Here is a 17,459-nt window from a genome sequence, read left to right on the forward strand (position 1 = left end):
CAACCCAGAGCTGTGCCCCTGCTGTTCTGTGGTCTTACTTGCTTTCACAGTTCCCAACTGCCTGGCAATACCTGCCTCTTCCACTTATGTCTCTGCCTAACAGTTTCACAGTCCCTTATTCTAAGGGATGAAGTGTCCATTCTATTAGCGCACACTCATTTCCTCTTAGAAAGAAAATATGAGTCAATTTTTTTTTTTTTAGTCTTTTCGAGACAGGGTTTCTCTGTAGCTTTGGAGCCTGTCCTGGCGCTAGCTCTTGTAGACCAGGCTGGCCTCGAACTCACAGAGATCCGCCTGCCTCTGCCTCCCAAGTGCTGGGATTAAAGGCGTGAGCCACCACCGCCTGGCTATGAATCAAATTTTTTGATTCCTGAAAATGCATTGATCTTTCTGACTTTAGGAACACTGACTGTAAGATTCTGGGCTAGCATTATTTTTCTATAAAGAAAATAACATGCATACCAAAAAGAAGAGAGCAGCTTTGTACAACAGGGATAACACTGAGAACTTGGAACTCACAGGGCTGTCTAGGCAATAGAACAGGACCTTGTCTTAAATAAATAAACAAATACATACATAAAAAGAAAGAAGTATGAGTAAAAAACCATATTTTTATTTTAAACTGATATGTGGAAACTCTACCTCTTGACTGGAAAACAACAGAAGCAATGTTCTCATTGGCAAAGCTCTGCACACTGGTATTTTAAATGACATAAACATCCCACCAACACAATGGCGTATTTGAGCTTGTGAATGGCATCCACATTTTATTGACGAGTCAGAATACAGATTCTGTGAAGGAAAACAGCTTTCACAGGAATATACTTTCAATCTGAGAGATCAGAAACTTGATACAAAGTTACACAAGTGAACAGCAAAGAAACAAACCTTCTAAAGGCAGCAATGTTTCAAAGAAGCAAAAATGAGGACAGGAAGTAGATATTAAAGGGAAATACTCACTGAAGGATCACAAAAGCAAGTTCCACACCGAGGCATTAAGGTCACAGCAGCGACCTACAGACATAGCATGCAGAAGTCCTGAAGAAGCTGAACAAATACAAACGGTTCAAATGTGGGAGCTATCGACTTTTCTGGTAAATGTAAGGACATCGAGGCAGAACACGCGTGCCCTGCACAACACACTGGAGCTAGTGGTCTGGATAACTGTCAGTGTGAAGACGAAAATGAGCATTTCTAGAGGCTTACTAAAGATTTAGAGATGGCAGGATACATCTTCAGGGGTCAGGAGTGCATCTCCCAAGTGAACCAAGTGTCCCTAGAGACAAGCATGGCTGTCAGGACCCTGGGCACCGCTACTCTTGTGTTCCCAGTGGAGACAGGGAGTAACCTCGAAGGTTAAAGAGGACCTTGCTTCTCAGTCTGACTCACTGCTTAAAAAAAAATTACTTGTTTTTTCACCTTTATGGGTGTTTTGTCTGCATGTACGTCTGTACATCACTTGTGTTTCTGGAGTCCACAGAGGTCAGAAGACGCATTGGGTCCCCAGGAACGGGAGTTACAGACAGGTGTGGGCTATCGTGTGGGTGCTGGGAATCACACCCAGGCTTTCTGGAAGATCAGCCAATGTCCTTCACTGCTGAGCCATCTCACCTCCAAGCAGAACCAACTTTCCCACAAACAAGAATCTAGTTTTTTTTTTTCTTTCCAAACACTTCTGAGGATCAAGAAAAGAAATTGTGGGACAATTGACTTCTGTTAGAATTTCTAATGAAAAAATAATTTCTAGCCGGGCGGTGGTGGCGCACGCCTTTAATCCCAGCATTCGGGAGGCAGAGGCAGGCGGATCTCTGTGAGTTCGAGGCCAGCCTGGTCTACAAGAGCTAGTTCCAGGACAGGAACCAAAAGCTACGGAGAAACCCTGTCTCGAAAAAAAAAAAAAAAAAATTCTGACAGATTATATGGCTATTAGATACCATGTGTGATGGTCTGAATTAAAATGACCCCCATAGGCTAATGTGTCTGAATGCTTGGTCTGCAGTTGGTGGAAAGGATTAGGTGTGGCCGTGCTGGAGGAGGCGTGGCCGTGCTGGAGGAGGCGTGGCCGTGCTGGAGGAGGCGTGGCCGTGCTGGAGGAGGCGTGTCAACGGGTGCCGAACCATTCCCAGTTAGTGAGTCTTCCTCCGCCTGCCTTCTGCCTGGCTCCCTGACGTGATGGTCATGGACTCCACTGCCCTCTGGAACCTCGAGTCTTACATTAAGTGCTTTCTTTTGTAAGCTGCTTTGGTTATGGTGTCTTTTCACAGTATCAAAAATAGCTAAGACTCCATGATATCAAGGACTAATGATTTGGGAAAACATTTTCACAATCTAATAAGAAAAGGTGTGAGGGAATCAGAGTCCTGCTAAGATCAGGGAGCATACGTGATGCTAACGATGCGTGTTCTGGGTCACGGGGTCAGGAGCAGCCTTTGAAACCAAACCAATGGACATTTTTTACAGTGCATGTGGGAGAAACCTCTGAAAAGAAGGAATTGTTCCTTCTTTTACAGTGTGGCTCCAGTTGCCACCTCTTTGCTGGTACGACTGGGTGGCAACACTCTGAAGATTCTCTGAAGAGGGCAGAGCCTGGGCACTGCACTGTCTTCCCACACTGCCTGGAAGAAGCAAACACTCCTTGAATTAAGTCGGTGGACCCCAGTTGGGAAGCTGCGCATGACACATTAACCTACTGATTCATTTTAAGATACTGGCGAGGACTCCACCTGCAAGACGCCTAGTATCTTCTCCACTGGTCATGTTCATACTGTCTGCCTCCTGCACCAAACAGAAATAAAACCCAAGTAAGAAGCACTGTCTCCAAACAGTAGCTCAAGGCAGTGGCTCTGCTCTAAGTACGCATAAAGACAGACTGCTGAGTGGTACTGGAAGACAACATTTTTCAGTTGTGACCACCTGTCATTCAATTTTGTTCTGTAATTATTTCATTAAAGTGGAAGCAATTAATTAGGAGGCAGTGTTATTAGTAGAAGGAAACTGTCAAAATTGTTTCTCCTGGTGCCAGTTCTAGCCATCTGCAGGACATCAGGATGTTTATTACTGCTAATGACTCTGGAAATGGAAATTCATATGCAGATGGCTGAGAGGACTTCCTGCCAAGCACAGAAAAAGCCACGTGTGGCTTTTCCAGGGCTGAGCACACAAGCCCCCCAACCCCACAGTGTAGCTGGCCACTTCCTGCCTCTGACAGACACTTATGCTGGGAAAGGACTTGGAGCAGAGCTAGCCTTGAAGAAAACTGTTTCCACATCTTAAAGATAACACTTTTTGGTTGGGCATAGTGGTACTCAGGATGCAGGAGCAGGCGGATCTCTGAGTTACAGGCAGCATAACGACACACAGCGAGGCTCTTTCTCAACAACACACTTCTCTGCAAGTCTTGCTCTTGGCTTTCTTTGGTACTTGAAAGCAATGGCTTTAACACACCCTGCCTAATGACCCTGAAGTGTGAGGTGATGGCCCTAACAGGTGTCCAGATTAACACGACCTCACCACCCTGTCATCTCCACTCCCAGTCCTGTAGCCTCCTAGTGTGCAGGCCCCTCTTGGTAACCATGAGAAGGGGCAAAGTGAAGAATCCCACCTAAGTTTACAGCTCCTTAATGGAACTTAACACATTTTTTCCTCTCCAGCTGGGCTGAAGAATAGCAAAGGAAAAGTCAAAACTTCAGCTCTGGTAGCCATTTGGTCACAGGGTGGCTGGGATGGGTGGGGCTCAGACTCTGATGATGGCCACCTCTGGGGAGCACCTACCCCTATCTGCCAAGCTGCGGTCACTGCAGTGACCCCGAGATCTCAGCTCCCACAGGGCCCATGTTTATGCAGTTAGGTCCAGACTCTGAAAATGTGTCAACTATGACAACATAAAGCATTTCGAATCTTTTTTTTTTTTTTTTTTTTTTTTGGTTTTTCGAGACAGGGTTTCTCTGTGGTTTTGGAGCCTGTCCTGGAACTAGCTCTTGTAGACCAGGCTGGTCTCGAACTCACAGAGATCCACCTGCCTCTGCCTCCCGAGTGCTGGGATTAAAGGCGTGCGCCACCACCGCCCGGCCTCGAATCTTTTTTTTTAACATGAAGAATGTTGTCTATTTTTTCTAATCTTGAAACAGTAACAACTTTCTACTTTATATGTTGAAGAAATACAAAAATATTTAAGCCAGGGAAAAACCCACTATAAAAATGTACTGGCCCAAAACACAACCTCAGTAGTTTCACAGAAAAAGTACATTGCCTGATCTTTAAAACAACAACAATTCCAACTAAGGACCAGCTATGTAAGAGCTGGTGTTGCATACAGCACCGAAAAGCACTAATGCAGCAGGAGCAGCAGCAGCAGCAGCAGGAGCAGCAGGAGCAGCAGTGAGTGGCCTGTGGACTTTCTTCCACGTGGGCAAGGTGCCAATGAAGTCCTGTCCTTGCTCACGTTCTGCCCCTAGCTGCTCCCAGGCTCACCTCTAGCCTTTCAAGTGGACATCAACCCAGCACTAGGCTGCTCAAATTGGCCTTCTGGTCTCGGTCTTAGAAGTTTTCCCAGCCCAACCTTCAAAGTCAAGACTGTGATTATGTTTCTATTATAACCCAAAAAATAGAGCTGTCCTTTAAAGTCCCAAGTCTCAAAGCGGGACACAATGCCTATGCAGTTTGTGGGCTTTAACATGTGACCAGTACCATGTTTCTGTTTTCAAGTGACCAGAAAAACAGGGTAAATGGGTTTCTCTGGTCTTAAAGCTAGAAAACACACACATCAGTATAGACTCCCAATGTGTCAAGTTTACTGTGGCCAAGTAGGTGGACAGAAGCCAACTCCCTCCTGGAACTTTCCAGCCTGGATGAGCAGTAAATCAGTCAGCTGCTACATAATCACTGGCTGGACAGGACCGACTGTCCAGGGCCTTGTGTGCCCCCAGGGCTTGCACATCTGTGCCAGGGACAACAACCTGCTTATTGCTTTTGATTGTCTGGCATTTTCTTTATATGTATAAACATAGTTTCCAAGATATATACATCAGAAATGAGATTTCAAAAATGGGTGGTTATGGGTACACATACTGAATTTAGAACTAAAACACCGGGAAGCATGACATTACTCGCTGAGTCAACAGGAGTGCGACTGAAGAATCCGTCACCCAGCACTTGAAGAATATCATGCCCAGTAAACCACTGGAGAGCATGCAATCAGGGTACCTACACATCTGTTTCATTAAAGCTGCTCAGTGCCAGAGTTCACAAAAGGGATGTCAATGCTAGGCTATAGAACTGTGGCCCAGGACACAGACAAAAGGCCAGGAAGCAGTGGCATGTAGAATGCTGGGGGCATAAAAGCCCGCAGTTCAGAGAGGACCCAGTCCTGAAGATGCAAAAAGTCCAGAAGGAGAGCAAATGGTACCAGGCCAGGCCATGGCTGAGACCCCTGATGTGTGTGAGAGAGTGCAGACCACCTGGGTAAGACCAGGAAATCAGAAGCCTGGCATACATACAAAGAACCAAAGAGCTGTGGCTGCTGCCCTGAGTTCTTCAGAATGTTTCCAGTTTCCCATGGTAGCAATTGTTTTTATAAACACGAATGGGAAGAGCACCCTGGAAAGGATTACCTTGGGATAGGATTACATGCCCTTGGAACAACTGATGACTAGCCTTCACTGTACTTCCAGTCCTTGAATTCCTACGGCTCCTGACCTGTGGTTTCCTCCTTCTCAGGTTTGAGCCCAGCAGGAGGTTCCCACCACTTTCTCATCAGCCTTCTGCTTCGTTGTCCTAAACTTTTGTCTACATGTGGCTAAGGCCTCTAGCTTCATCACCGGTCACAAGGACACCACCACATAGGTAGGGTGCACCCTGGTGCCATGGAGATAGCTGTCACAGTGGTAGGACATACATACACCATGCTATCTCTGGGATCTTGGCTGTTACAGTGGTGGGACATACAGACACCATGCTACTCCGGGATCTTGGAATTGTGCAGTGATGTGGGTACCAGGGTAGACATCTCTCTGGCAGGGCATCTCTCCTAGGGAGCCACTCTATTCTCTTCTGTGAGGACATCCTCAGTACTCTGCTAAGACAACGTGAAGAAATCAACACCCCCATGACCAACAACAACCCAAGGAAGAATTGGTTCCCCTAGTGTATTTGAAACATATCCCTGTAACTTCTGTCATCACACTAGGGGTGAGAATGACCCAATTCTTGTGACATTCTTCCTGGGCACTCAGCATGGGACAGGGATCTGTGGATACAGCGACTCTTTGTAGGGTTCACAGTTTCAGTAGGGCTTCTTGCTTTATTTTCTAAGTGCACTATGCTAAGGAATATCTGTCAGGAAAACCAAGGGCACCGAGGTGCTGGCTGAGAAATGGTGGCGAGGAGATGTGGTGGTGAGGAGATGCGGTGGTGAGGAGATGCGGTGGTGAGGAGATGGTGAGGAGATGCGGTGGTGAGGAGATGCGGTGGTGAGGAGATGCGGTGGTGAGGAGATGCGGTGGTGAGGAGATGGTGAGGAGATGCGGTGGTGAGGAGATGCGGTGGTGAGGAGATGCGGTGGCGAGGAGATGTGGTGGCGAGGAGATGTGGTGGTGAGGAGATGCGGTGGTGAGGAGATGGCGAGGAGATGCGGTGGTGAGGAGATGCGGTGGTGAGGAGATGCGGTGGCGAGGAGATGTGGTGGCGAGGAGATGTGGTCGTGAGGAGATGCGGTGGTGAGGAGATGGCGAGGAGATGCGGTGGTGAGGAGATGCGGTGGTGAGGAGATGCGGTGGTGAGGAGATGCGGTGGTGAGGAGATGCGGTGGTGAGGAGATGTGGTGGCGAGGAGATGTGGTCGTGAGGAGATGGTGAGGAGATGTGGTGGTGAGGAGATGCGGTGGCGAGGAGATGTGGTGGCGAGGAGATGTGGTCGTGAGGAGATGGTGAGGAGATGTGGTGGCGAGGAGATGTGGTCGTGAGGAGATGGTGAAGAGATGTGGTGGTGAGGAGATGTGGTGGTGAGGAGATGCGGTGGTGAGGAGATGTGGTGGCGAGGAGATGTGGTCGTGAGGAGATGCGGTGGTGAGGAGATGTGGTGGTGAGGAGATGGTGAGGAGATGTGGTGGCGAGGAGATGTGGTCGTGAGGAGATGCGGTGGTGAGGAGATGTGGTGGTGAGGAGATGGTGAGGAGATGTGGTGGTGAGGAGATGTGGTCGTGAGGAGATGCGGTGGTGAGGAGATGCGGCTCTCACTGTCCTGAGAGCTGCAGGTGAGGTTACGAAGGCCCAGGCTTCCCAGAGGAGACGGGCACCTCTGTGAACAGCACCCTTCCTACTCACCTGCAGGAGTTATACTCATCCACCAACCAAAAAGCAAAGAATCACAGCACCGTGGAGCCCTAGGTACACAGGCTGATTAATGGAGCTGCCTCACAGAGACCAAGGAGCCAGGACAGTTACCTAAGACAGGCATCAGACACAGTCTGACAATACTAGCGGTGCTCTCCTTATCTAGTGAAGGTGCAAGCTTAGAGAACTAAAGCTCTTATCGCCCACAACTGAACAGTTGTCATTTGACTTAGCATAAAGATTCTGCACATGGGAATGGGGTAATGGCAGGCCAAAGAGGACAAGGAGAAGGTACCACCACCTTCCTTAGCATAGCAGACCAGGTGGATTGCTGCTGCTGGCAGGGAAAGGAAGGTTGAGTGACTTCTGCAGTGGGAGAATTATCAGTGGAGACCAACTGCTCAAGGAGGGACCACTAGCTCTTCCTCCAGTACAGCAACGGCAAAGAGCCAAAGCCTCAAGAACATTAGCCTGACTTTCAGCCAGGTGCCTTGTGTCAGGACCTAGGTTCCTTAAACATTTCAGGGTGGGACATGCAGATAGCTACATCTAGATCCTATCTAACCCAAGCGGCTAAAGCCATTTCCAGAGTCATAGCTTTACAAAGAAGACCTACAGACTTTCATTACTTTGGTGGTCTTTGGCCTTAAGAGACGAGACATCTACTTAGTCAGATCTCTGCCCCTCCCTCGCCATTATTCTGGACAAACATCTGTCTGGGTCAGCTAAGATTCATGTGCCAGCTGGTAGCGGGGCAGAAAGCCCTGGATATAGGTTGTGCTGGAGAGTTTCAGTTTGGAGTGCTGGAGTATTCTGTGTGAGTTCAGCTACTTCAAGGAAGTCAAATGTCAACCCAACTCTACACTGCCGGTGCTTCTCTTTTCAAAGACGCCTACCAGGAACTGGATTATTCTGAACTACACAGCAACTTCAAAGTTTGTTCAATACCCAAATCAAGAAGATAAGCCTTGACACTGTCCCAGCCTGGGCACTGTACACGCGTGCTGTCCACAGCCTGGGGTACACGCGTGCTGTCCACAGCCTGGGCACTGTACACGCGTGCTGTCCACAACCTGGGCACTGTACACGCGTGCTGTCCACAGCCTGGGCACTGTACACGCGTGCTGTCCACAGCCTGGGCACTGTACACGCGTGCTGTCCACAGCCTGGGCACTGTACACGCATGCTGTCCACAGCCTGGGCACTGTACACGCGTGCTGTCCACAGCCTGGGCACTGTACACGCGTGCTGTCCATAGCCTGGGCACGGTACACACGTGCTGTCCACAGCATGAGGGGAGTCCTTCCTCAGTAGCGTCACAGGAATGGTCTGCTCAAATTGCCACTGTATTGGGACTGAAGAGCTGCTGTGTTTTAGACAGTGATCTGAGCCACATGGGAATCTGCACACACCAGTTTACAAAAGCAAAAGTCACATTTGAGTATGTTTCTATAAAAAGACAAAGCCATAAATCTTAGGTAGTTTCAGTCTATCAAGTTTAGTTCTGAAACCTAAAAGGAATTTGAATTCAAACACTGATGAGAGGTTCTCTAAATATTTAAGTACAAATAATTGCATATCAAATTAAGTACAGAGTGATTATCAATACACCTATATAAGAAGCTGCATTTCTAACTTATAAATGTGATCCATGACATGAAAGAGAGCAGAACACTTCTGTTTGAGCCCTCTATTAGCGACCTTAGAAAACCCTTTGGGTAAATTATAAAAATCGAGTCTTCAAGAGAGGAATAAACTGGATAGAAGATAAAGCAGTAAGAAGCAGACATATCACCATCAAGCAAGATTATTATTATTTGTCTCTATTCCATTAAACAAAGAATTAGGTATGGCAACATACTGATCTGTTTTCTCATTGTAAATATGTAACTGGTTTTCAAACACAGGAAATGCAGCAAGTTTCAGCACAAACACAGCACAAAGGAACGCAGCGCCTATGAGCAGTTGAAGGCTGGTGTGGTAGCCTCTTACCTGGACCCTGATCTCTCCATGGCTGCCCATGCCCAGGATGGCCGTGTGTGGAGCCTGTCCTGTGGGAGCTGGAGCCCTGTCTCCCCAGCCTCCCTGTGGGAACATGGTCAACACGTCAGCACACGGTCACTCATTTCGTCTCACACGTAACAGTGTACAAGTGACACCAGGCCAGCAAACCTTCAGTGTACACACAGCAGCAGAACGGGACCAAGACTACAGAAAAGGCCTCAGAAGAGAGAGGTGCGGCCAATCTGTACTGGAAGCCAAATGGTGGCCTACGATCAGTACTAAGAAGTATCTCACCATGTGTCTTTAAAATGGAGTCTTGGTGCTTACCCAGACTCGGCAGGGAGGAAATGACTGCACGAGCTGTTTCCTCCAACGAGGAGGCCCACCTCCAGCCTCTCTTCAGATAACACAGCCACATGGATGATTCCCCTTGAGCATACTCCTGGGACGTGGTGAGCTCCTCCACGTTTCCCACAATGCATCAATACATTCTTTTTATACTCTGATGTCTTCCTTGGATCACTAACGCCCACTAACTACGTATTATCCATCACTAACGCCCACTAACTACGTACTATCCTATGCTAACGCCCACTAACTACGTACTATCCATCACTAACGCCCACTAACTACGTACTATCCATCACTAACGCCCACTAACTACGTACTATCCTATACTAACGCCCACTAACTACGTACTATCCTATACTAACGCCCACTAACTACGTACTATCCTATACTAACGCCCACTAACTACGTACTATCCTATACTAACGCCCACTAACTACGTACTATCCATCACTAATGCCCACTCACTACGTACTATCCTATACTAACGCCCACTAACTACGTACTATCCTATACTAACGCCCACTAACTACGTACTATCCTATACTAATGCCCACTAACTACGTACTATCCATCACTAACTCCCACTAACTACGTACTATCCATCACTAACTCCCACTAACTACGTACTATCCATCACTAACGCCCACTAACTACATACTATCCTATACTAACGCCCACTAACTACGTACTATCCTATACTAACGCCCACTAACTACGTACTATCCATCACTAACGCCCACTAACTACGTACTATCCTATACTAACGCCCACTAACTACGTACTATCCATCACTAACGCCCACTAACTATGTACTATCCTATACTAACGCCCACTAACTACGTACTATCCATCACTAACGCCCACTAACTACGTACTATCCATCACTAACTCCCACTAACTACGTACTATCCATCACTAACTCCCACTAACTACGTACTATCCATCACTAACGCCCACTAACTACATACTATCCATCACTAACGCCCACTAACTACGTACTATCCTATACTTTTAAGGTCTCTTTATTTCACATGCTCCACAGAAAGAGAGTTGAGTTCCTACCACAAGTGCCAACCACAGACTCTGGAGTGTGTCTGCTAGGCAGTGTGACATTTGGCCAGGAAGCCCAAGTAAAACACATGTATGGCAGGCCCTTCAGAGACCAAACTCCTCTTCTGTCTGGAGCCTTGGACAACAGGGCAAGCACCCAAGTGATTCACCCACCAGGAGGATAAAAGATCAAAGGACAACTTAGTGATGCCTGAGACCTTCCAAGGGAGCAGGCGCTTCCCCCAGGGTCACCTCTCGCCTGGGTCAGCCATCTCCTGATCCCGTTTCCCTCGACTACCAAAGTAGCTGCTATCCTAAGAGTGCAGTTCTGGTAACAACACTTCAAAACCTTCCAATTTGTAATGGATACAAACATCAACTCTCTTAAGTTCAGTATTAAGAAGGATTCTATACCCAACTCCTACTGACCTTCCTCCTGTTGTAATCACTTGAATCTACAGCCACTCTTCTCCAGACCACTAGGCTTCCTCACTGTGGAACCAGCACCCAGCTTACGGGAATGCCTGTCACTGACACCCTCCTCGTAGAGTCCCTTGGTTGACTAGGATCCACTGGCCACTGCTTAACGTGATAAAAGCTATGTGGAAGGGTGAGAATCTTGAACTGTAGCACAGGAAGGCCCTTCAGCAGTGCATCGTCTTTGTTAGGTCACAGCACCATGAGTTTTTATAGCTCCTGTTGAATGATTTTCTTTTTGAGATTATAATTTAATTGCAACATTTCTCTCCTCCCTCCCATTTGCCCTTTTCTACTCTCCTTTAAATTCAAGACCACTTTTTAAAACCATTCATGACTGCACACATATACGTATATACATACTGAATTTTTCTACTGTCCATTTGTTCTGAGAAAACTAAACCTCAAGTTTTGTAAGGTAGACACACATTATCCATGTAGCCTTTAATAAAGGGAATTGTGGGAAACAGATGGTGCATTAGAGAAAGCTCTTCATTCAATTAACAAACGGATCCTTCCTGAGATATTCTTCCTTATGGGAACAGAATTTAAGCTATGAGTATAGCCCAGTCATATTCATCTGTCATAATTTTATTGTTCTTTTACCAGTAAACCACAAGAAAGCAGGCAAGTCTACCCAGGGCCCCAGCACGTTACGCGACAGGTAAGGGGACGCGCCAACCCTGCCCACCTGTGTAGTGAGAGTTCCAGTGTGTTCTCCCTACAATGCGCCGGTTCTCCTTGGAGCAGGCCTTGCAGACCACGGCCTTCAGGTTGTGGAACTTGGTGAGCCACGATCTCTGCAAACAGATCAGATGAAAATGCAGGCTGGCCGCATGCTCCGTGAAAGAGTAGGGTGTGAGGTGGCGGGGATGGGGGACCCCCCCCCCAGTGGTCTCTGTCCCTAGGACATCAGCCAGCGTAGCTGCATAGTCTGCACCAAGTGGAGGCAGTGGCAACTCTCCATTAGCATGACTCCAAGAGGGTCTTGATGACTGTTCCCCTCCTGAGACCCCTGGAAACAGCAGCAAATACCTATGATGCCTGTTTCTATCCTGTGTAGACTAAAGAGTCATGACTAAAAGTCTACTCTTGTGATAATCCAGGAACATGGAGAGGAATGCTGGGGTCATCACGCAGCAGCAGATGTTCTCATAGCCTCTTGAATTATGAATCAATACTTCATCCTTGATGATTCTTTTAAGTGGGTTTGAGGTACTCAAGGAGGAATCGTATATTTTGAGGTACACAAATAAGGATAATGGGCAGCTGTGTCCTAGACCTGCGTCTCCTTCAGTCCCTGCTGGAGCAATGTCCAAAGCTGAGAAAGGGTTTCCTTTCTGCTCCTCTAAGTTCTGAACACTCACAAACCCTGCAACACCCTGGAACTTTGGTGAGAAATGGTGACAGCAACACATTGCCAAATGTTTTCCCTTTGGTGTGAAAACTTGGGAGTGTTTTATCTAACAGATCAGCATGTTCTCTCACAACCACACCGCCTTCTCATCCCTGTGGGTAATAAAACATTCCAAATGAGCTTGGCGGGAAGCCTCATCTGGAAATCTTCCAGGAATCACGAAGCAGTTGTACTTAGAAAGCTGGGGCAGCAGTCAGTGTCCCCAGGACATGGGCAGCCTTTGTAGCAGAAGGCTATCTGCCCAGCTGGTGTGCTGTCTGGGGGACCACAGGGCAGCAGTCAACAGCCCCAGGACATAGGCAGCCTTTGTAGCAGAAGGCTATCTGCCCAGCTGGTGTGCTGTCTGGGGGACCACAGGGCAGCAGTCAACAGCCCCAGGACATGGGCAGCCTTTGTAGCAGGATGGTCTGCCCAACTAGTCTGCTGTCTGGGAGACCCTCTGCAGACACTGCAAGCCCCTTTTAGCTGATTTTCCCTACAGAAGCAATCAGCTACATGGACACCAACTGATGCCGCTAAACCAGGCCACCCTCACGTGTGGACATGAGTCACAGAAACGTAAGCACAGTTCTTGCACCTCTTTGAGGTGATGGGGATGACTCTGGAAAACCTGGCCTGTGGGACGGGCAGACTTTCCAGGTACACTGGAGTCACTGACTTCACGCCCACTCATTATTCCAATATACAGTAACCAGAACTCACATTTTGTTCCAGAAGAACCTCCACAGCATATCCCTTTTCAGACTGCAGGTACTTCTGATGGAAAAGCTTGCCGTCAAAGACATTCCAGGGCATGAATTCGTTTGTTGTCCAGGGGAAGCCACATGCGCTGTTGACCAGTACCAACATGGTGAGGCCACGGACGAGGAGGGACCCCAGCTGCACAGCTCTGGAGTTAATGTAATCCGGCTGTGGAGACAGACGTGCACAGCAAGCTCAAGACAGAGAGCACCAAGCAGAAGTTAGATGGGTGCAGCAAAACGGTAACTCGAGGGGGTCAGCCCCACGATGTTGTCTTCAGGATAGGTGCTTGACAAACCCTGAGCATGACACTGGCCTCCTGCGCAAGTCTGACTGGAAGAGGCCTGGCAAACAAGCAGGCCAGAGAAGCAGGATGGGAACCCAGTCCAATATACGACCTTGTTCACCCTCCACCCACTGGGGCAGCGGGCACTCACCTGGGTTCTCTCCTTATACAGATTTGGAACATAACCATCCTGCTTGTAGTGGTGTGAATTAAAATGGCTCTCATGGGCTCATATGTTTGAATGCTTGGTCCGCAGTTGGTGAAACTGTCTGGAAAGGATTAGGAGGTGTGGCTTTGTTGGTGGAGGAGTGGCCTTGGAGGAAGTGTGGACCTGGGGGTGGTACTCTGCAGTTTCAATAACCTACACCATACCATTCCCAGATCTCCCCACCCGTTTCTATGTGTGTGTGTGTGTGTGTGTGTGTGTGTGTGTGCACGTGCGTGTGTCTGCCTTGGGTTTGTGATGCTCTCTCCCAGTTAAACTCGCTTGCTTGGTCACGATGTCTTGTCACAGAAAAAGTCAGGAATTAAGACACTGTTCTAGGAAAATCTGGGCCAATACAAGGTGTGGCCACTAGGTAGAACTTACAAGATAATCGTTGGCTTTGTTCCCCTGAAAAACTTTCTTTAAAGGCAAAGGGAGAGCAACTCCTCATGGTTTCTAAAAGCCATACTTAATATCATTTCGAATGAATACCATTTAAGAATAAAATGGCAAATGTAATCTCAAAAGGCTGGTGCCTGAGCTTTTATAAATTAAGAATATCTTGCCTCAGCTCTGGCGAAATGGTTTGGCAGTTAAGAGCTGCTCTTCCAGAGGACCTGGGTTTGATTTCTAGCACCCACATAGTGACTGTCTGTAACTCCAGCTCCAGAAGACCCAATGCCTGCTTCTAGTCTCTGCATGCAGAGTACAAGGTACACACGGCGCACAGACATACATGCAGGCAAAATACTCATACACATAAAATAAAAATAAATAAATAAAATCTCAAGAAAAAAATCTCATCTCTTGCTAAAGAACTACTTCTTTCTTTGTTAAATAGACTTTTATGTTCAGCTTTCTTCCTGTTCTTGATAGAGGAGTCACCCTTTATGCCACAAAGGGCCCCACAATCCCACAAGAGGCCACGTATTCACCATGGGTCTGGAACGCTGAACCCACTGCCGGCATCAACACTACAGATGTCTAAGAAACGCCATGGAAACCAGAGCACCAGCGAGCCAATTGCCTTCTTGGAATCACTTTGCTCACACTGACCAATGTTACCTTAAACACACCTGACACAGTAAATAAAGCTGAAAAAAGTCAGAGAAAGTGGCAGGTGTTTCAGCCCGTTCCTAGACAGGCCTCACTTACATGAATCTGACTATTGTTTTAGGACCTGAAGCACAAGCACGCTGGCACACGGCTGTAGTGCCAGAACTGAGGAGGCGGAGCCTGTCACAAGTTCAGGACCACCCTGCTCTACACAGTGAGTTCTAGGCCTGCAGGGAGACAGTGTGGGAGACCCTGCATTAACTTAAAAGCTGTTTATCATGGACTTGGATCACTGCAGATTTAACCTTTATCCTGAAGAGGTTGAACTGCTCCAGCTGCCTGTGACCCTGGAAGTTGTCATTCTTTAGAAAGAGATACAGGAATTCTTTGTAGGGTTTGTAGAAGCTCTTCATTAACATAAAATTTCTACATCTGGTCTGTGGAGTCTACCATGAGCAGAACTGAATTATTTTTTTTTTTTTTTAAGTTTTTCGAGACAGGGTTTCTCTGTGGTTTTGGAGCCTGTCCTGGAACTAGCTCTTGTAGACCAGGCTGGTCTCGAACTCACAGAGATCCACCTGCCTCTGCCTCCCGAGTGCTGGGATTAAAGGCGTGCGCCACCACCGCCCGGCTGAGCAGAACTGAATTTAATAAAACACTTCTAAAGTCCGTTAAGACAACCCCTCTTTCACTTACTCTGGCCTTCACATGCAGGGGCTTTTCTCTCGCCTGCTTAGTCGAGATTATTATTTTTTTGGAGAGGGGGGTTCTCTATGTAGCCCTGGCTGTCCTGGAATTCACTATGTAGGTCCTGCCTTTGACTCCCTCCCAGGAGTGGGATTAAAGGCATGCACTACTGATGGAGGAAGGTCATTGGCTAATAAAGAAACTGCCTTGGCCCATTTGATTGGCCAGCCTTTAGGTGGGTGGAGTAAACAGAATAGAATGCTGGGAGGAAGAGGAAGTGAGCTCAGATGCAGGGCAGCTCCTCTGAGAGACAGACGCCATGCTCTACTCTCCAGAGCAGACACAATGAAGCTCTGACCCAGGATGGACGTAGGCTAGAATCTTCCCGGTAAGCACACCTTGGGGTGCTACACACATGAATAGAAATGGGCCAAGCAGTGTTTAAAAGAATACAGTTTGTGTATCATTATTTCGGGTATAAAGCTAACCATGTGGGAGCCGGGCTATGGGAAGAGGCCCGCAGCTCCCTACTACACACCACCACATACAGTAAGACTGCAAATTTGGACCTACAAATCTTACGTATGTTTAATTTGTACCTAGGCAATTCAATTTAGTAAAAAAAAATATGAATGGCACTGTTTTCATAATTCAGTTCCCCTGTGTTCACTGATAATATGGGGAATGTAACTGAATTCTGCATGTGGCTCTTTCATCCTCAAGTTTAAAACTCTTGCTTGGAGTTTATTGTTTTGTTTTGGTTTTGTAATTCCCTTGAGACTTTCCTTTTGGAGGACTTCTGGATAAGATGGCAGAACAGAAGCCACATTGGACGGAGTCGCTGATTACCGTTTGGGAATTAAAGGGAATATGAATATTTTATCACTCCATCTGCTACTTTTCCAAGTCCTGAAATAGATTTGATCAACACTTCAACAAGTCTCCTCCGCCACAGGTCCCATGGATGGATTTGCTGCTGCCACTCAGCAGCCACCGCTGGCAGAGCTGCCTCCCCCACGCAAACCGGGCTAAAAGACTCCTGCCAGGAAATCTACAGAACGGCAGTGGCAGGAATTTCACATAGGGGTTCCCAGTGACTGCTCCCAGGTATATACCACCAACACACAAATGAAGAAAGACAAAACTGCCCAGGGAGAGAAACCAGCAGCCTCCGACAACCCTGTGGGAGGGCAGCAGCCTCAGCAGGACTGAGTTACCTCAGCTCTCCACAGCCACCAAAACAGCTAAGAAAACACCCTGCACAAGAGGAGCCGAGAGCCATCGTGGTGGGAGATGAGACCATTTAAAAGCAACAGGGAACACAACCTACACCAAGACAGAGGAGGCGAAGCCACAGAGCAGCGCAGGGAACCACATTCAGGCTCGTGTTCACTTTTTCTTAGATGTTCCCAGCTTTCCGTCCCCATGACAGCCATTTCTTATCTACACAGTACAGGAGGACACAACAGGCCAACGCTGTCACCTACTGACACACACTTACCTATCACACACTCTTACACTCTTCCTCTCTCTTTTCTGACTCCTAGAAATCTATTCTACGTGGCATTGCATCTTCCAAAGTCCATGAATGACTTGGTTTAACCACTAAGTATATCTTTGCTTCTTTTTAGTCTACAACTAAACCAAATCCCACATACCCACCTCATTTCCCCTTTGCCTTAATGCCCCTCACCTCTGCTTCCCACCTAACAACCTAATGCTTATTGCCAGTCTCAGGGATTGATTGTTTACGTCTTCTCTTCTCTGCATTCACGTTAGCATTGTTAGTGTTCACAGTACTACTGAGGTCCATTTAGTTTCTAAATTAACCCTTACTAATAAGTGTCCTGTGGTCAC

The 17,459-nt window shown here is 47.5% G+C and overlaps 1 protein-coding gene across 3 annotated transcripts in view; it reads right to left on the reverse strand.

The window, feature by feature from the left end:
- Window positions 1-591: 591 nt before the first annotated feature.
- Fam120b (family with sequence similarity 120 member B) overlaps window positions 592-17,459 on the reverse strand; it is a 53,334-nt gene continuing 36,466 nt past the window's right edge. For all 3 annotated transcript variants that reach the window (XM_057761461.1, XM_057761459.1, XM_057761460.1), the window contains exons 7-10: window positions 13,330-13,536; window positions 11,902-12,010; window positions 9,321-9,413; window positions 592-2,775 (exon numbers count right to left, since the gene is read on the reverse strand). In XM_057761461.1, the coding sequence (XP_057617444.1) occupies window positions 2,735-2,775; window positions 9,321-9,413; window positions 11,902-12,010; window positions 13,330-13,536 (450 nt within the window). In that variant the 3' untranslated portion in view covers window positions 592-2,734. The remainder of the gene's footprint in view (window positions 2,776-9,320; window positions 9,414-11,901; window positions 12,011-13,329; window positions 13,537-17,459) is intronic.

This window comes from Chionomys nivalis, chromosome 2 (genome assembly GCF_950005125.1).
Source record: "Chionomys nivalis chromosome 2, mChiNiv1.1, whole genome shotgun sequence".
In the NCBI taxonomy this organism is placed as follows: domain Eukaryota; kingdom Metazoa; phylum Chordata; class Mammalia; order Rodentia; family Cricetidae; genus Chionomys; species Chionomys nivalis.